The sequence below is a fragment of the Podarcis raffonei genome, chromosome 13 (genome assembly GCF_027172205.1).
Source record: "Podarcis raffonei isolate rPodRaf1 chromosome 13, rPodRaf1.pri, whole genome shotgun sequence".
NCBI lineage: Eukaryota > Metazoa > Chordata > Lepidosauria > Squamata > Lacertidae > Podarcis > Podarcis raffonei.
Window position 1 is genome coordinate 9,577,902 of NC_070614.1, and position 20,479 is coordinate 9,598,380.

At 44.0% G+C, this 20,479-nt stretch overlaps 1 protein-coding gene across 2 annotated transcripts; it reads left to right on the forward strand.

The window, feature by feature from the left end:
• Positions 1-1,204: 1,204 nt before the first annotated feature.
• Positions 1,205-19,840, forward strand: RPIA (ribose 5-phosphate isomerase A). Of its 2 annotated transcripts, XM_053362150.1 has the most exons (9): positions 1,207-1,487; positions 4,160-4,220; positions 7,066-7,121; positions 9,119-9,178; positions 10,028-10,092; positions 11,907-11,975; positions 13,245-13,386; positions 15,762-15,861; positions 18,703-19,840. In XM_053362150.1, exons 1-9 carry the CDS (start codon positions 1,308-1,310, stop codon positions 18,798-18,800), a joined length of 831 nt encoding a protein of 276 aa, XP_053218125.1. In that variant the 5' UTR covers positions 1,207-1,307; the 3' UTR covers positions 18,801-19,840. The 2 variants fall into 2 exon arrangements, with proteins under 2 accessions (XP_053218126.1, XP_053218125.1); XM_053362151.1 differs by lacking the exon at positions 11,907-11,975 and having other exon boundaries at positions 1,205-1,487.
• Positions 19,841-20,479: the final 639 nt, after the last annotated feature.

Here is a 20,479-nt window from a genome sequence, read left to right on the forward strand (position 1 = left end):
GGAAATTCAGATGGGAGGGACTGGAGGAAGTCAAGTAATATGTTTATAAGGTTGGAAGTTTAATTAATTATCAATTTGTATTGCATTTGTGTATTTGTTGTTATATCTTTTGTTGTTATTTGTTTCTCTTTCTATTTTTTCTTTCTTTATTTTTTTAGTTTGTGTTATATTTGTAAGAAACTTAATAAACATTATGGGGGGGAATGAAAGGTGGTATAGAACTTTAAATTAAATTAAGACATGACATGACAATAATATAATATAATATAATATAATATAATATAATATAATAAATATAATATAATATAATATAATATAATATAATATAATATAATATAATATAATATAATTAATATAAAGGTAAAGGTACCCCTGCCCGTACGGGCCAGTCTTGCCAGACTCTGGGGTTGTGCGCCCATCTCACTCAAGAGGCCGGGGGCCAGCGCTGTCCGGAGACACTTCCGGGTCACGTGGCCAGCGTGACAAGCTGCATCTGGCGAGCCAGCGCAGCACACGGAACGCCGTTTACCTTCCCGCCAGTAAGCGGTCCCTATTTATCTACTTGCACCCGGGGGTGCTTTCAAACTGCTAGGTGGGCAGGCGCTGGGACCGAATGGCGGGAGCGCACCCCGCCGCGGGGGTTTCAACCGCCGACCTTTCATTCGGCAAGTCCTAGGCGCTGAGGCTTTAACCCACAGCGCCACCCGCGTCCCATAATATAATATAATATAATATAATATAATATAATTAATTTAATATAATATAATATAATAATAATATAATATAATAATAATATAATGCAATGCAATAAATACAATACAATAAATATAACATAATATAACATAACAACATAACATAACAACATAACATAACATAACAACATAACATAACATAACATAACATAACATAACATAACATAATATAACATAATATAATATAATATAATATAATATAATATAATATAATATAATATAATAATAATTCAATTCGGCCACTGCAAGGACAGGCTACTGGACTAGACGGGCCTTCGACCTGAGGTAGCAGGCTGTTCTCCTGTCCTTCCCATGAGGCCCTCTTGCGCCGCGGTGCATTGTGGGTGCTGTAGTTCCCCGCCCGCCTGGATCAGGCTCTCTGCGTGTCGGCGGCACTACAAGCCCCATGCGGCCGCGGGGTGGCGAGGCGGCTCAGGTGAGGAGGGAGAGGCCGGCTTCCCTCAGCCGCGGAGCAGCCAGCGCCGAGGCGGCTTCCATGGGGCCGGCGGCGGGCCGAGGCAGGCGGAGCTGAAAGGGGGCGGAGGAGGGCGGGCGATGCGGAGCCGGGGGCAGCGCGCCGCCCTTCTCTGCCGGAGGCTCGTGGCGGAGGGGACGAGGCGCGTGCACCGGCGCGCCCCGCGTTGCAGCAGCCAAAGCATTAGCAGCAGAAGCCGCGCGATGACGGAGGAGGCGAAGAAGCGGGCCGCCTGGGCTGCGGTGAACAACCACGTGCAGGTGGGGAACCTCCTTTCGCCTTCGGCTTTTTGCAAAGTTCCCGAGGTTAACAGCAGGCTGCGGGAGCCGGGCGCGTCTGCTTCCACCAGAAATGCAGGATGCCGTCTCAAATGTTGGGGGTGTGGATTTTGTGCACGTTTCCTCGGCTGGGGTTTTGGAGGACAGCGGTTTGTAGGACTACTGCGAATAGAGTGTGTGTGTGTATAAATATATATATATACACACACACGCACATGTATGTATATATAGTTAAATACACACATATATACAGAGAGAGATACGCACGCTCAAAAGTTTCACCCAAGAATTCATAGAATTTCATCCTATAGAATTGTTTTTATATATATACTGTACTGTGTATGTGTGTGTATACATATATATATATATATATATATATATATGTATTCATCCTATAGAACTGTTTTTATATATATACTGTACTGTGTGTGTGTGTGTGTACTTTGCTTCAGGATGAGAACGGAAATCGTGTGGCAGCAGTGGGAGGCTCCATTAGCTAAAGTGGTGCTTCAGGTTAAGAACAGTTACAGGTTAAGAACGGACCTCCAGAACGAATTAAGTACTTAACCCAAGGTACCACTGTATGTATGTATGTGTGTGTGTGTATATATATATATATATATATATATATATATATTTCATTTTAATCCATAACACACACAAAAGAAATATAGAAGTAAACAAATATCCATCACCTCCTAGCAACTAAAAAGGAAAGGTAAAAAAGAAAAGAAAAATAACAACAATAATACATTAAATAGTTCTCACAATAAGGGAAGCGGGTGGCGCTGTGGGTTAAACCACAGAGCCTAGGACTTGCTGATAAGAAGGTCGGCAGTTCGAATCCCCCGCGACGGGGTGAGCTCCCGTTGCTTGGTCCCAGCTCCTGCCAACCTAGCAGTCCAAAAGCACGTCAAAGTGCAAGTAGATAAATAGGTACCACTCCAGCAGGAAGGTAAACGGCATTTCCGTGTACTGGTCTGGTTTGCCAGAATCGGCTTAGTCCTGCTGGCCACATGACCCGGAAGCTGGATGCCGGCTCCCTTGGCCAATAAAGCGAGATGAGCGCCACAACCCCAGAGTCGGCCATGACTGGACCTAATGGTCAGGGGTCCCTTTACCTTTATCTAGTTCTCACAATACATTTAACATAAAATGACTTTTTTCTATATCCTATAGAATTGTTGAGTTGGAAGGGACTCTGAGGGTCATATGCATGCCCTTGTATTTCACAAAATTTATTCCCCACTTAATTATGGTTCTGTTCAGTTTGTAGAGCTCAAGACTCTGAGCCCCACGTTGGGCGAAAAGATTCCTTCATTGCAGCAGGTTGGGCTAGATGACCATGGGGGGTCCCTTCCAACTCTACAATTCTCTGATTCTGTTATTGGAACAAATCAATCCAACAAAACCCTCCAAGCGGTTTATGAAAAGATGCAGCAAGAAAACTGAGAAAAATCCCCAACCACGCTTTAAAGAGTTCAAAAGTTAAAATGCTGAAACGGATTAAAACACACCTCGGCTTTCTAAGTATCTGTGAAAACAAGAGTGTTTTAGAAAGTGCTTAAAAGAATGCAGTGACTGAGGGCATTTGCTTGATCTCAATCTTGTTAATATCCCAGGAATTGTATGTTTGGCTTGGACCTAAAGCAGTAAAGCACTCAAAAGTTTTGTTTGTTCACAGCTAGGAACTTTTGCAATGCATGTTTGCTAAGTCCCGCTGAACTTCATGGGTTATTCTTTCAGGTATTTCATAATGTTGTTAAATACACACTTGAAACAGGAAATTCAAAATATATACCATAGAGACAGTCATCAGAGAAGTAGCAGAGTTCTGTATTAAATACAATGGTGAAGTACAGCATTTAACTGTACATGTTAGTTTTTAATGTAAGGAAATTAATAAATATGACCTCATACTTTTTTCCATCTGTTTAGTTTTTAACATAGAAGCGTGCTTTTTAGCTTTTAAATCAAAGCATGTCTTATTTTACTGGGCCCTATCTTACATGGGAAGGGACGCGGGTGGCGCTGTGGGTTAAACCACAGACCCTAGGGCTTGCTGATCAGAAGGTCGGCGGTTCGAATCCCCGCGACGGGGTGAGCTCCCGTTGCTCGGTCCCAGCTCCTGCCAACCTAGCAGTTCGAAAGCACACCCAAAAGTGCAGGTAGATAAATAGGTACCACTCTGGCAGGAAGGTAAACGGCATTTCCGTGCGCTGCTCTGGTTCGCCAGAAGCGGCTTAGTCATGCTGGCCACATGACCCGGAAGCTGTACGCCGGCTCCCTCGGCCAGTAAAGCGAGATGAGCGCCACAACCCCAGAGTCGGTCACGACTGGACCTAATGTTCACGGGTCCCTTTACCTTTACCTTATCTTACATGGGATGTCTTTCTGCCTCATTAAAACTAATACCGTGGTTCAAGGATTGGGAACCTCTGGAACTCTGTACATGGCCCTGCTACTCAGTTTGATGGGAGTTGTAAGTCCAACTGTACCTGGAAGGGTACAGGGTCCACACCTGTGCCATAGATTATCAAGTTTTCTAGAAGTTGCCACTTTTTGCGTATGCTAAATACTCTCCAGTAGAATCAATCCATGTGGTTTCTAAGTTGACTAAGTGAGAACAAAATGTTTCTGTCTTTTTTCTTCAGAATAATCAAGTCCTTGGAATCGGAAGTGGGTCTACAATTGTTCACGCTGTGCAGAAATTGGGTATGCATTTCCGCTGTTCTTTTTGTCAGAAATCATGTTTCACTTATTTAAACATCTAGAGTCTGTTCTAAACAAGTGTACCTGGTTCTACTTGCCAAACAGCTAGCCCAGTGTGTGGAGTCTGTGTCAGGCCAAGGGCCGAGATATCTCTTATCTTGGACGTAATCTTTGTACAGTGACTCCATGGATTAAATCCAACACATGTAGGCCAAAACATACAGTTACTTTGTGGTTATCATGTGTGTAGCACAGTTTTCTTCAGTCTGCTGATCTCCAGAGGCTTGAGTTATTTATTAAATTTGTATACCGCCCTTCATCTGAAGATCACAACACAAAATAAGAGCACAAAATACATAATAAAATAAACCAATAACTGATCGCTGAAACCTGGAGAGCGAGAGGCATCGGTGCGCACCGACCCCTCTTGCATTCCAGGCTTCAGGAAGCTATCCGCAAGCCTCGCGCGCCTGGCGGGAGTTCCCGCGGGCTCACAAGGCTTGCGGGCAGCAGCCTGCAGCCTGAAGCACTGGGCGCCCTCTGGAGGATGCCCCATGCTTCGGGCAGGTGTGTGCAAGGCTTGGGGCGGCAGCCGCGGCTGGGGGGGAAATAATTTTTTTTTATTCATTTCCCCCCCAAAAAACGAGGTGCGTCCTATGGACCGGTGTGCCCTATAGGACGAAAAATACGGTATGTTAAACTTTCTGAAGTTTTCTCTGACCACCATCTTGAAGAGTTATTCAGAATCTAATTTCCAAAGGTGCCTCCAGCTACAGTTTCACGTGATAACAGACCACTCTCCTCTTTAGCACGGTTATCGTAGCGTTTTCATGTGAAGCAGTTGCCAAGCTGCAAGTTGCACGGTTGTGACTTGAATCAAATCTCTGTGTTGTCTGCTGAGGCCTCCGAGTTGTGCTCCTGGAGAGAAGCCAGTTGAATCTTGTGATATGGTACGCTTCCTGATATTTCTCTGGTTACTGGAACATGCTAAGAGCTGGAGATATGTAGCCTTCAAGGAAACTGCTCAGGCATGCTTGGAACAGATGTATGATTCTGAGAGGCTGGAGGGCTCAAAATGCTGCAGTCCCATCCCCACCAATGAATGCAGTGCCCTTGTGTTGCCCTCATGACAACAGGAAGGGAGCAGGAACCTGCACAATTGGGGCTAAATAGCCAGCAGTCCTAATTAAAGTGGTACATGGCTTTTCTGCCCAAGCATGCATGGTGCACAGGGACACGGGTGGCACTGTTGGTTAAACCACAGAGCCTAGGACTTGCCGCTCAGAAGGTCGGCGGTTCAAATCCCCTTAATGGGGTGAGCTCCCGTTGCTCGGTCCCCGCTCCTGCCAACCTAGCAGTTTGAAAGCACGCCAGTGCAAGTAGATAAATAGGTACCACTCTGGTGGGAAGGTAAACGGCGTTTCCGCGCGCTGCTCTGGTTCGCCAGAAGCGGCTTAGTCATGCTGGCCACATGATCCGGAGGCCATACGCCGGCTCCCTCGGCCAATAAAGCAAGATGAGCGCCGCAACCCCAGAGTCGGCCACGACTGGACCTAATGGTCAGGGGTCCCTTTACCTTTATGCATGGGCGGAGTCTCCTCTGACAGGTCCAGTTCCTCAGTTCTTTTAAGTAAAGCAATACCTCTAGATTGGGATTGGCTGAGCAGGACAGAGCGCTGATTGGCAGAAATATCTCCAGAACTTCTCTCGAGTTCAAATGGAAGTACAGTGGTACCTTGGGTTACATACGCTTCAGGTTACAGACTCCACTAACCCAGAAATAGTACCTCAGGTTAAGAACTTTGCTTCAGGATGAGACCAGAAATCGTGCTACAGCGGTGCGGCGGCAGTGAGAAGCCCCATTAGCTAAAGTGGTGCTTCAGGTTAAGAACAGTTTCAGGTTAAGAACAGACCTCCGGAATGAATTAAGTACTTAACCTGAGGTACCACTGTATAACATGTATGTGGGACAGGGAAGAGTATGTGGCCTTGAACTTTGGGTTTGTTTTGTCCTTGGGATTGCTGTTCCCCAGTAGCCCTGGTTGGAAGAGTCCCAACCATTGCTTTAGCTGAGTAGTGACGAATGTTAACACCAAATGACAAAGCTCATGGATGAGAAAAGGGCCATCTTTAGAAGGACAGCAATGCTAGCTATTCCATGATAGCTGCTAACCAGAATGGACATAAATTTTCTTATTTGTTAACGGCTATCCTCCATCAGTTGTATCACCTTCAAGATGGTTTCCTCAATCTGTAGCAAGTAGTTTGAAGAGTCTTTTCTGAACTTGTAAGGTAACAGCTTGCAGTTTTTTCGAGGTAGGAGCTGTAAAAGCTGGTATGTTCAGTAAATTTTGCGGCATTAGCTTTTGCTTCATTTGCTGCGCAGAAATGACGCGGATAATTAGCTAACTGCTAATGTGCTGCTAACTGGACATACCTTTTGCTTCATTTGCCGCACAGAAATGACAGAGATTGAAAGTGGTAATTTTTCTCCGTTCGGCAGAAACCGCTAACTGCACCAGCAATGGGCATTTCCTTCCTGTTTCCTTTTGCAAGCGGAATGAAGCCCAATATAGTCGCACCTTGGAAGTGGAACGGAATCCGTTCCGGAAGTACGTTCGACTTCCAAAACGTTCCAAAAATAGCTTGCAAACCGGAACAGTCACTTCTGGGTTTGCGGCATTCGGGAACCAAACCGTTCGAGATCTAAGCTGTTCGAAAACCAAGGTACGATTGTAACTGAAAAATAAATAAATGAATAAACTAGTTTAAGCAGGAATATTTTAATATGGGTGCATGACTCTTTCTGGTCTGAGTATGTATTTAACAAAGCAATTTCCCCCCACAGCTGAGAGAGTGAAACAAGAGGATCTCAACATAGTCTGTATACCTTCGTCTTTCCAGGTAAAATCTTCCCCTTGACATCTCCATTTTTTAAAGAGCCAGATCTTCTGTTTACATCTTGATCAGCCACTCAACAGCTACGAGGCTGTTTTCCAGTATGTAAGCAGCTAAATTAAGGTTATTTGTAGGATAGCTTTCTGAACTGATCTCGTGTGGACCCCTTTCCCATTAGGACTCCACTTCTGACTTCCTTACGAAAATCTATATGCCATCACAGAGGTGTTAACAATACCCCTTGTGGTGTCTAGACCATGGGGAAACTCTCTTCCAACAGTGAGTCGTACTTGTCAGTCGTCAAGGCAGCACACTGGAAAGGCATTGCTAATTTGCCTTGTTTCTTTTTTCCATTCATTGTTTTCTTAATGCTCCTCCCGAGATTAGAGCTCTGAACATGACAGCAGTGCTACTTGCAACCCTGTCCATTTTTGAACTGTGTGCTGAACTCACCTGAGGTCACAGCCTAGCAACTCTTTGTTTCCTAGCAACTAACACCGAATTGCCTTCGTGTCTGGAGTCTGAATTTCCAGATCATTAGACCGTTGGTGCAGTAAGGCTACATTCAGCTGGGCATCATAATAATGTTCTTTAATGTTCATTCCCACAATAATGTTCATTTTCATGTGTGCGTAGGATGTTTGAATGGCCACCTTAGGTGTTCTTTTTGGGACTGGAAGGTGGGGTTTGAGTAAATATCCAAGTTCTATTCATTCAGAAGATCTAGCATGCTTTTACATGCTTCGTTATCCTGTTGAAACAGGTAATCTGACAGGTGAGACCTGCAAGGTGGCTAAACACTGGAAAAGTCAGTTTTGAAATGTGGCTGTGCCTCTAGTACAGAGCAGACTTTCTTGGTTTGTGGGGTATATGGCTGTAGTTGTAAGAATCAACTGACAATATTTGGTTCTCCAACAATATTAAGCAATTTCTTACTGGGAAAGGTAGCCTGTAAAAATACCTTTCAACTGCATTAGGCCTTGATTTTACAAGAGTGTTTCCTGGGACTGGAGTTACTAGAAGCAACAGGTAGCACCGCACACCCTCCAGATATTTTTGGGACTACAATTCCCATCATCCCTGACCACTGGTCCTGTTAGCTAGGGATGATGGGAGTTGTAGTCCCAAAAACAGCTGGAGGGCCAAGTTTGGCCATGCCTGGATTAGGTGGTGCCCAGGTTGCTTTTGTTAAATATAGCATAGCTGTCAAAAAGGATGTGCTCAGAGGCGCATCAACTGTTGCTTATATCACTCAAAATGTACTGCTGGTATGCAGCGTTACAGGTAAACATGCCGCAGTGCGTTAATATCAGAGTCCAGCAAATCATTTTAAGAAATCCCAGCCTTTTCTAATCCTCATGGAATATGATCTTGCTTGCAGAGGGCGTCAGGCCACACCTAATAAGTACACAGGTTTAGGATTGCAGCCGCCATTCAGTTGTATCGATGTGAACCTTGTGTAGCGTTTTTAATGCGAGTATCTTTCATAGTCTGTTGAAATACTAAATGGGTGTTCCAAGTCAGACCATTAGTCTGTCTAGATCAGTATTGCCTGCACTGGTTTGGCAGCATCCCTCCAGGGTTTCAGGCAAAGTTACGACAGATTAAATTTGGGACATTTTGCATGCAACACATGTGCTCTGCTATTAAGTTTGTGCTGTTTTGACATCAGAGATTACATGTTGCTTCTGAGAGGTCCATTCCTACCTCTTACAGAAGACGATGGATTTTATATCTGCCTGGCTTGTTAATGAAGAGGAGAACTTAAATATGCAAAGGCTTTAACACTCCTTCATTGTGGGATAAATGAGTCATTTCTTGGTTGAAAACCCGCTTTCATTGGATCAAAATAGCATGCTTCTGAAAGATTAACATTCACTCCATTATAGTGCAGTTTCTTAACCACTAATTTGTATTACCGCTGCTAATAAACATGTCGAAATGACTCTGATTTCTCCCCTGTAAACTCTGGGAAACAATTTTGGCTTTTCCTTTCCGTTTAGGCACGTCAGTTGATTCTGCAGAACGGCTTAACCTTAAGTGACTTGGATCGACACCCTGAGGTAAAAGATTTGGGTTTTTCTTGTGCTCTTCAGCAACTGTTCAGTTCCCATGCAACACTGCTCTTAGTTTTCTCAGTACAGTGGAACCTTGGTTCTCAAACTTAATCCATTCCGGAACTCTGTTTGACTCCCGAAACTGTTCAAAAACCAAGGCGCAGCTTCCGATTGGCTGCAGGAGCTTCCTGCACTCAAACGGAAGCTGCGTTGGACGTTCGGCTTCCAAAAAAGATTGAAAACCAGAACACTTAATTCCGCGTTTTTGGCATCCGGGAGCCAATTTGTTCTTCAACTAAGCCGTTTGAGAACCAAGGTTTCCACTGTATAAATGATTCTAATGATTCTAATAATTGCAGATGATACAGTGGAACTCCCGCCGAGCTCCGCAGGCTTGCGGAGAGCTTCCTGAAGCCTGGAATGCAAGAGGGGTCGGTGCGCACTGACCCCTCTCGCTCTCCAGGCTTCAGCGAAAGCCTGCATTCGCTCCATAGGACGCACACACATTTTCCCTTCATTTTTGGAGGGGAAAAAGTGTGTCCTATAGAGCGAAAAATATGGTACGTTCAAAGAAGATTGGAAAACATTTATTGAATATATGGGGGGAAGTTGTGTACACCTGAAAACGCTGGCAGCGTTAAGATAAATTCAACAGTGTAAATAATTTTGGATGGATGGAAAACTGATTTGTATAGTTTTTGTAAAACATGCAGAGATATAAGATATGCAAAATGAACCATGGAACGAGAAGGGAAGTCATTGATTTCTTAAGCATGTAAAATGTTGATCTGAAATTGGAAAACAGAAAAATTAATAAAAATCATATTTTTAAAAAAACTCTTTTCTTTCCTGAAGTTGAATGTTGCCATTGATGGCGCCGATGAAGTCGACTTGGACCTCAATCTTATCAAAGGAGGAGGGTAAGAAATAATGCCTAATTATTTTACTTGCAGATGAAAGTACTGAGAACAAGTGTGGAAAGCTCACTGGAAGCTGCTGGACCCTGTAGCTGGTAGGCCGGTGACCAGGCAAGGCTATGGAAAGCAATCATTCCCCTCCAGCTTTTATTTTTCTAGGCCTGCTTTTCAGAAAACAGAAACACTAGAATACCAGTTGCTGGGAAAACCGCAGGAGGCTGATTTGCACAGAAGCAGGGCTGGGCATTCCCAGAACAGAAAAATAATTCGAATTGGCTTGCTAAATTGCCAAGGCCTTGGGGTCCCAGACATTTTGGGAATGTTTATTTCGGATGCCTGCTAATTTCTATGCCCAGATTGGCCGGATTGCCTATACAGATGCAGGTGGAGATTTTAAAAATGAACGAACAAACAGCAAAAATGCCTGGGTGGGTGGGTGCCCTGGCGTTTGCTATGGGAATGTGTTTTTCTGCCTGGAGGTGATTGAGAGAGACCTTCAGGCCACAACAATAATTTTGGCTTGGGGTAATAATAATAATAATAATAATAATAATTATTATTATTATTATTATTTATTTGTACCCCACCCATCTGGCTGGGTTTCCCCAGCCACTCTGGGCGGCTTCCACCAAGACCAAAAATAAACTAAGATGTCACACATAAAAAGCTTCCCTGAACAGGGCTGCCTTAAGATGTCTTCTGAATGTCAGGTAGTTGTTTATCTCTTTGACATCTGATGGCAGGGCGTTCCACGGGGCAGGCGCCACTACCGAGAAGGCCCTCTGCCTGGTTCCCTGTAGCTTTGTTTCTCGCAATGAGGAAACCGCCAGAAGGCCCTCGGCGCTGGACCTCAGCCTCCGGGCAGAACAATGGGGGTGGAGACGCTCCTTCAGGTATACTGGGCCGAGGCCATTTAGGGCTTTCAAGATCAACACCAACACTTTGAATTGTGCTCGGAAACGTACTGGGAGCCAGTGTAGGTCTTTCAAGACCGGTGTTATATGGTCTCGGCGGCCGCTCCCAGTCACCAGTCTAGCTGCCGCATTCTGGATTAGTTGTAGTTTCCGGGTCATCTTCAAAGGTAGCCCCACGTAGAGCGCATTGCAGTAGTCCAAGCGGGAGATAACTAGAGCATGCACCACTCTGGCGAGACTGGGGTTGGCTAAGCAGTGGAAAGAGCTGATCGACAGAAATGGCTACAGCAGTTATAATGAAAGACTAGGGAGTGCTCAGGGACAGCAGGAAATAGTATGGTTTTCTTGGCGGGGTGGGGGTTATATTTGCGGGAATTTTGCGATGGGGCAGTGCCCCAGTTGTCCTAAGCCATGGGTAGGCAAACTAAGGCCCGGGGGCCGGATACGACCCAATTGCCTTCTAAATCCGGCCCACGGACGGTCCAGGAATCAGCGTGTTTTTACATGAGTAGAATGTGTGCTTTTATTTAAAATGCATCTCTGGGTTATTTGTGGGGCCTGCCTGATGTTTTTAAATGAGTAAAATGTGTCCTTTTATTTGAAATGCATCTCTGGGTTATTTGTGGGGCATAGGAATTCGTTCATTTCCCCCAAAAAAATATAGACCGGCCCCCCTCAACGTCTTGAGGGACAGTAGACCGGCCCCCTGCTGAAAATGTTTGCTGACCCCTGTCCTAAGCTGACCAGTCTCCACTGGCCTGGATTAAATAGCTGCATTGATATCCAGGGCTCCGAGATTCTATAGATAGACTTCCTTCCTAAGCCTTTAGTTGCTAAATCCTTAGTTGACTTCTGATCTGTCTGGGCAACAGGGTTAATATTCAGCTGTCTTTCCTCCTCCAGGGGCTGCCTGACTCAGGAGAAGATAGTCGCTGGCTATGCGAAAAGCTTCATTGTCATTGCTGATTATAGGTAAAATACGCTGTTTGGTGCTTTTTCCAGAAGAGAGAGGGAGCTATATCCAGTCCTAACATACCTGAAAGACGATCTCACTCAATCGACCATTGCACATTGTAGGAGAAGACCTCCGACAAGTTTATCAATAAGGCCCATTCGGTAACATATTGGAATCGGGGATGTTAGTGTTGTGACGCCTGCCCTTTTGTATAGGTAAAGGGACCTCTGACCATTAGGTCCAGTCGCAGACGACTCTGGGGTTGCGGCACTCATCTCGCTTTACTGGCTGAGGGAGCCGGCGTACAGCCTCCGGGTCATGTGGCCAGCATGACTAAGCCGCTTCTGGCGAACCAGAGCAGCACACGGAAACGCCATTTACCTTCCCGCCGGAGCGGTACCTATTTATCTGCTTGTACTGGCGTGCTTTTGAACTGCTAGGTTGGGAGGAACAGGGACTGAGCAATGGGAGCTCATCCTGTCACAGGGATTTGAACCGCCAACCTTTTGATCGGCAAGTCCTAGGCTCTGTGGTTTAACCCACAGCGCCACCCGCGTCCCTTTTGTATACCGCCCCATTAAATATTATAGGGGCACTGTCTCCTGTCCCTTTTGCACTGTACTTTTAAAGCAGTGTCATACCACTTTAAGAAGTCATGGCTCGCCCACACCATAAAAAAAAGGAACCCTGGAACTGTAGTTTAAGGTCACTAAGAGTTGTTGTTTTAAAATTTTTATTCATTTTTAGTTTTCATTCATTACATGCATCTCAAATTCTTAACGTTTACTATATATTCTTCCAAGACTTCTCCCAACTTGCGTTTCTGGTTTGTTTCTATTTTCATCCGCTTTGCTATCTCTCAACAGAAAAGGTTATTAATAACATAACATCAAACCTATGAACATAGAAATAAAATTAACTACATCCTCTTATTTCACTATCTTCTAAATATTTCCTGATGCTAATAATGTGAATGTTTATTTAAATCCTGCCATCAAGTCTATTGCTTTTCCTTGCTTCTGCAAATATAATACGAATGGTTCCCAATCTTTTTCAAAGTCTCTGTTGTCTTTTCCTCTTAGTCTTTCTGTCATTTTTGCCAGTTCTGCATAGAAGGGCACTGAGAGTTGTAGAGAGAGCCCTATTCCCTTCGCAGAGCTACAATTCCCAGAGTGGTTCATCAACCAGTCCCTCTTCTCAGGAAACTCTTGCAAGCATCTGCAAAAGAAGGGTGCATTTGTGCAATGTGTTAATTCCGGTTTTGCTTTTAAACAATGTCCCTGTAGGAAAAAGTCTGAAAGCCTCGGAGAGCAGTGGAAGAAAGGTATTCCTATTGAAGTTATCCCAATGGCCTATGTGCCAATTTCCAGAGCTCTGGCCAAGAGGTTTGGGGGTGTTGCTGAGCTGAGGATGGCTGTGAATAAGGCGGTAAGTTTTGATTTCTGGGCAGAAATGCGCCTTCTAGAAGGTATAGAATTTATTTCAGCTTGGGCCTGTATGATTTTTCTCTTTGATCAACTTGTAGGATTGTCGCTTGAGACAATATCGCCCTGTAGGTAATACTGTGCTTGCAATATGCTTTACAGTGGTGCCTCGCAAGACGAAATTAATCTGTTCCGCGAGTCTCTTCGTCTTGCGGTGTTTTCGTCTTGCGAAGCACGGCTATTAGCAGCTTAGCGGCTATTAACGGCTTAGCGGCTTTAAGAAAAAGGAAACAAACTCGCAAGAACTCGCAAGACGTTTCGTCTTGTGAAGCAAGCCCATAGGGAAATTCGTCTTGCGGAACGACTCAAAAAACGGAAAACCCTTTCGTCTTGCGAGGCATTCGTCTTGCGGGGCACCACTGTACTGAGTATCTTTCATCGTCCAATCCTTTTTCCCCCCCCAAATTTTTTTTACTGATTTTCACAAAATTAAAAACACACTAACAAATAAACAAGACAAACATAAATCATAACCTTATTAAAACTAATCTTCTTAACATTGTTAAGTGACTTCCTCGTATCCCCCTAGTTGAATTTCAATGCATATCATTTTAATGGTTTCCCAAATCAAAGTTCTTAAGATAATCTTAACTTAATCACTTAACATCACTCTTTTTCCCCAATTCAGCATTAAACATAATAATTCATCACATTACTTATTTAAATCCTAAGCCTAACTGGTAATTGCAAGCTTTTTCCAATTAATTTAACTTAATGTATTTAACTAAATATTAAATTTCGTCCATTCTTCCTGGTACTCCTCCTCGTTCTGGTCGCAGACTCTTCCGGTCAGGTCAGCTAGCTCCAAAAAGTCCATCATCTTCATCTGCCATTCTTCCACAGTTGGTACTTATTGCGTTTTTCACTTCTTAGCTAGTAAAATTCGAGCAGCAGTTGTGGCATACAAAAATAATTTAACATCTTTCTTAGGCAATTCCAAACCTGTTATTCCAAGAAGAAAGGCCTCTGGTTTCTTTATAAATGTATATTTCAACATTTTTTTCAATTCATTATAAATCTTTTCCCAGAAGTCTTTCACCTTGGGGCAGGTCCACCACATGCATGTGATAAAAAGTTCCTTTTTTTTCTTTACAGTTCCAACATAGATTATCACAGTTATGATAAATCTTTGCTAATTTAACAGGAGTCAAATACCATCTATATATCATTTTCATTGTATTTTCCTTTAACATTGTACATGCAGTGAACTTGACCCCTCTCTTCCACAATCTTTCCCAATCCTCAAACATTATGTTATGACATTGTCCAATTCTAGGTATCATCACACTGTTGAATCTGTTCTGCAGTACAGTGGCGTAGCGTGGGGGGTGCATTGGGGGCCGGCCGCACCGGGCGCAACATCTGGGGGTTAGGGTTAGGGGGCACAAATCCACGGGTTAGGGGGCGCAAATTACTTGCCTTGCCCCGGGTGCTGACAACCCACGCTACGCCACTGCTGCAGTATTCATCCAGGGGTATACAGTATAACACACATTCGCCCCCATTTGTGCTTTGATTTGCGTTAAATTAGGGAGTCGTTATCACATGTGAATATGGTGACTTTTCTTCTTTCAGTCCAGCAGTCCATAATTCCATATACAGTGGTGCCTCGCAAGACGAAATTAATTCGTTCCGCAAGTTTTTTCTTCTTGCGAGTTTTTCGTCTTGCGAAGCACGGTTTCCCATAGGAATGCATTGAAAATCAATTAATGTGTTCCTATGGAGACCGCTTGCCAGGCTGGCGGTGCGGAGAAGGGCTTTTCTCCCCACCGCAAGCCTTCAGGACAGGTACGGGAACAGAGGGGAAGGAGCGCAGCGCTTCTCCTCTGTTCCCGGGGCTTGCGGTGGGAGGAGGGTTTTTCCTCCCCACCGCCAACATTCAGAACAGCATTCTGAATGTTGGCGGTGGGAAGGAAAACCCTCCTCCCACCGCAAGTCTTCAGGACAGCCTTCCGAAGGCTGGCGGCGGGATGAGGTCTCTCCGCCCCACCACCAGCCTTCGGAGGAGGTCCGAGGACAGTGGGGAAGACGCGCTGCGCTTCCCCGCTGTCCCGGAGATTTCCCTATGGGCTTTCGTCTTGCGAAGGAAGCCCATAGGGAAATTCGTTTTGCGAAGCGCCTCCAAAACGGAAAACCCTTTCGTCTAGCGGGTTTTTCGTCTTGCGAGGCGTTCGTCTTGCGGGGCACCACTGTATGATGATTCTGTTCTAGAGTGCTTAAGTTTTCACTTGGAAGTTGGGGCTTGTTTTGTTTCTGTTTCACCTGTTTTGATTTTTGTTTCTTAAAAAACGAGTCTCTACCTATTCTCTTCGTTGCTAGGGCCCTGTCGTCACTGACAATGGGAACTTCTTATTGGACTGGAAATTTGATAAAGTCCATAACTGGCGTGAAGCGAATGTGGCAATCAAGATGATACCAGGTAGGTAGTCTTGCGACAGAAGCGTATTTCATGAGGGTTTTTTAAAAAATCCCTTGTAGCTGGCGTATTAACAGCTGTACAACTGTGAAATTAAAAATTCTAAAAAGTTATTAATTAGTGAGTCCAGTCCTCTTCTTTATAAATAGAGGGAAATATATGCCTAATGCCTGAATAACACAAGAGAAGAATTAAGTGCTTTGGAACTTATTTTTGCCCCTGACTGTACATTGTCTTACTACAGTGATAAATATGAATTCTTAGTATTATTTCTTTTACTGAAAGCCTAGTGGAGCCGTTACTGCTGTATTTGCAACTGCTAGACAGCAGGTGGCGCCATTGGTGTAGATTGCTCTATATGTGGTTATCTCAGATCACCTGTGTTAGGATATATTGTAGCATCATTTATTTTATTTTACTTTTTGTGACTTTATTAAGAGTTTCAAAATGAATATTTTGTAAATACAGTAACAGGAAAAACAAACTTGAGGTGTAGGACAGTGGCACATGTTGATAACATTGTTCTACCATGATATAAATTAGTGGTTCTCAAACTTATTTCTCTGGACCACACTTCCAGGAAAAAAATTTGCTCCTGCCACACCATTTATTATTATTATTATTATTATTATTATTATTATTATTATTATTATTATTGATAGGAAATACATTGGAAAACAGAAAGAAGCAGCTCCTAGCAGTGCTTGCTTCATAACTGCTTTATAATATGAAGACGAGTCATCCAGAAAGTGTAAAACATAAATCATTCCCAAAATATAATTATGAATGAGCCTGTTACATATATCTAAGTATGTATATGCACCTTAAGTATGCAAACTCAACAAAAGTTGTGAGCTCGCAGTATCGCCTGACGCTCATTCCCTCATTTTCAAAAGATATCTATCTATATTCTGCAAATAATAAAAAATATTTTGACGCTGTTCTACACTATACTGCACTGAAATGTTTTAAATGTTCCTGTTTTTTATTATTAATTTTTATTGAAGTTTTTATCTCTACAAAATAACAGAAACAAACGTTTACACATATGTACATGTTAGTAACACAAAGCACCCCACCAACTCACACAAACCCCCCCCCATTGGTTCGACATAACTCGAAATGTGAGTTAAAATCTGACTTGCTTCCATCGTTGCTTGACCTTGATTTTATAACTTATCTTTACAGTTGTGTTGTTATATTGTATTTGACAAATACAGTGGTGCCTCGCAAGACGAAATTAATTCGTTCCGCAAGTTTTTTCTTCTTGCGAGTTTTTCGTCTTGCGAAGCACGGTTTCCCATAGGAATGCACTGAAAATCAATCAATGCGTTCCTATGGAAACCGCCTTCAGACCAGGTCCGGGGACAGTCTGTCCCCCGACCTCTTCTGAAGGCTGGGGGGGGGGGGACAAGGGCTGTTCTGAAGGCTGGCGGTGGGAAGAAAAGCCCTTCTCCCCACCTCCCGCCCCGCAAGCTCCGGGGACAGGAGGGCTTTCCTCCCGACTGCCAGCATTTTCAGATCGCCCCGGGACAGCGGAGAAGTCTCTGTTGTTCCGGGGGCTTTTAAAATGCTGGCGGGCGGCAGCGAAGGCTTCGCTGCCCCCCGCCAGCATTTTAAGATCGCCCCGGGACAGCGGAGAAATCTCCGCTGTCCCGGGAAGGCAGGCGGGGGGGAGCAAAGACTTTTGCCCCCCGCCGGCCTTCAGAAGAGGTCCAGGACCTCTTCTGAAGGCCGGCGGTGGGCGAAAGTCTTTGCTCCCGATGGCCAGCATTTAAAAGAGGTCCCCAGGGATTTCCCTATGGGCTTTCTTCTTGCGAAGCAAGCCCATAGGGAAATTCGTCTTGCGAAACGACTCAAAAACGGAAACCTCTTTCGTCTTGCGAGTTTTTCGTTTTGCGAGGCGTTCGTCTTGCGAGGCACCACTGTATTCTGATTTTACTAGCATTTGTAACCTTCCCCCCTTACAAACTTCGTTCTTCACATATCAATATTTCTGTACCGGAGCAGTGTTTTTTCGTATATTCATTCACGCAGCTCCATTCTTTTATTAAATTTTTATTTGTTTGACCTCTGATAGCTGCCGTCATTTTGGCCAGTTCAGCAAAACACCCACAATAATAGATTGGCAAATCAAACTTATTGAATTTGTTGAATTGGTTAAATGTTCCTTTGGTTGTTCTTGAATCTTCCTGCCACGCTTGCCACCCTCTCATGCCATACCCTTTGAGAACCACCAATATAAAGGATCAGTATGATAAACCAGAGGGACGTGGGTGGCACTGTGGGTTAAACCACAGAGCCTAGGACTTGCCGATCAGAAGGTCGGCGGTTCGAATCCCCGTGACAGGGTGAGCTCCCGTTGCTCGGTCCCTTCTCCTGCCCACCTAGCAGTTCGAAAGCACATCAAAGTGCAAGTAGATAAATAGGTACCGCTCCGCCGGGAAGGTAAACGGTGTTTCCGTGTGCTGCTCTGGTTTGCCAGAAGCAGCTTAGTCATGCTGGCCACATGACCTGGAAGCTGTACGCCGGCTCCCTCGGCCAATAAAGCGAGATGAGCACCGCAACCCCAGAGTCGGTCACGACTGGACCTAATGGTCAGGGGTCCCTTTACCTTTACCTATGATAAACCGGCATTTAGCAAAACGTGCATTTCTGGTCTCTCTTTAATTTATTTTTAAATTAAAATGTAAACAGGCCCAAAGATAGCACAGGTCAGAAATTCATTCTTCCCCCAGTGGGATGAAATTACAAACCTATGACTTGTATCTTATGAGTACAGTATTTTCAGTGGTTATTAATACTTCTTTTGCATTCAGACGTGATTTTGCTTTTCTGTTCTAGGAGTGGTGGAGACAGGCCTGTTTATCGACATGGCGGAGCGGGTTTACTTTGGCATGGAAGATGGTTCTGTCAGCATCCGAGAGAAGCCAGTCCACTGACCACCATCCAGCCCCCAAATCTACTCTGCCTTCAGCCCATTGCATACAGTTTTATCACTTTGGTGCCAATTTGACATCTTGCCTTAAAGCCTGTTTGTCCCGATCTTGGTGAATGTAACCAAAGGTCCAGCAGTTCTCACTAATACTGGAAATGAATGTTGTTTTAAATTATATTTTTTACTATTTCTTCATGTAAATCATTTTTTTAAAAAAAGCAAAATGTGATCAATCATTTTGAGCATTTTAAACTTTTTTTTCACTTTGGTTTTTATACAAAACATTGTACCAAAAAGGATATTTTATACAGTACTTGAACCATCTGGTTGCTTGGAGTGTGTCTAGTGGGGGGAGAAAATAGAAGTTGCATTTTGTGGTATTTGCAATAACACCCCCCCAAAATGCATTGACGCAGAAGGGTTTGTGCCCAGTTGGTACTCACAGATGCCTTATTAGAATCTTTTTTGGTTCTATAATTTATGCCTTTCAATGATTTTTACCATAACTGTTTTTAACAGGGAATGTTTAGTCTCAGTATAGATAATTTGCTGATAATTTGTGCTGTTGGCCTCCATGGAATTTGTATGGCATGGGATTAGCCACAACACCCATTCCACGCAAGGAATTCATACCTTTAAAATAATATATGAAATAATAAAATAATATACTTTGGAAATGTTTCAGGCCCCCCCCAACTTCCCCAATGATGGATGGCTGAAATTCGAGGCTGCCTAGCCATCTGTACAGGTGAAGATGCACTGGGTTAATGCCCAGTTTAACAATTTTGGGCCCAGTTGGAGTTTCAAAGAGTTCCTGGTCCTTCCTTTGCATGACGAAATTTTCACAGAATGCTGCCTCGAAACACGTCCAAAGAACGAGCCTTACTGGGAGGATTGTATTAATGTAGCAAGAGCAAGGCACTTTTTTAAAAACAAAAAACCTGTTGTCTCTCATCTCTTAAGTGCTTTGCATGATAACCGTGTCAGAAATGTACGACTCGTCGTTTTTGTTTTAGGCACCGAAATTAAAGAGCTGTAACGCCAGCCATTTGTGTGTTGGTGTTTGTTCTTAAACGCCTTCCTGATCTGCCCTTTGGTCCCCGGATTGGGTCAAAGTGCCCCGTGCCTCATCTGCCCCAAATTGGTGCCTGAAACAATTCGGGGACAGGGCTATGGGTTTTTCAAAATCCTGTTTTAGAAACGCAGTCAGTAGTGGTGAACCGGCATCATGCAAGATTGGATCCTGACGCTTAACAGGATCCAATCCTGCGCCCGGTTGCTTCAGGGAAACAACATCAAACCTAGCATTACGTAAAATACATTCAACAGACCCACAAAACGTAACTGGCTGTGCATTCACATAAACAATGCTCTTCTGTATTTATGACAGTATCAAATATTTCTCTTGCTCGTAATCAACACATAAAGTACAACAAAGTAAACGGAAATCCCAATAGACCAGTTCATTCAGAGAGTCCAAATATTTGCTAGTTTCTGTTCCACGTATGTCTTCGTATGTTCATAAAATCCAAATGGGAGCTTGCTGCAGTTCCACAAAATCTTGACAAGGATTTCCAGAATAATGCCTTGTTTTGACTTTCTGGGCTTCATCAGTTGTTTCTGCAGAAACCACCATGTCATACCTTATTTTTCGCTCTATAGGACGCACCTGACCATAGGGCG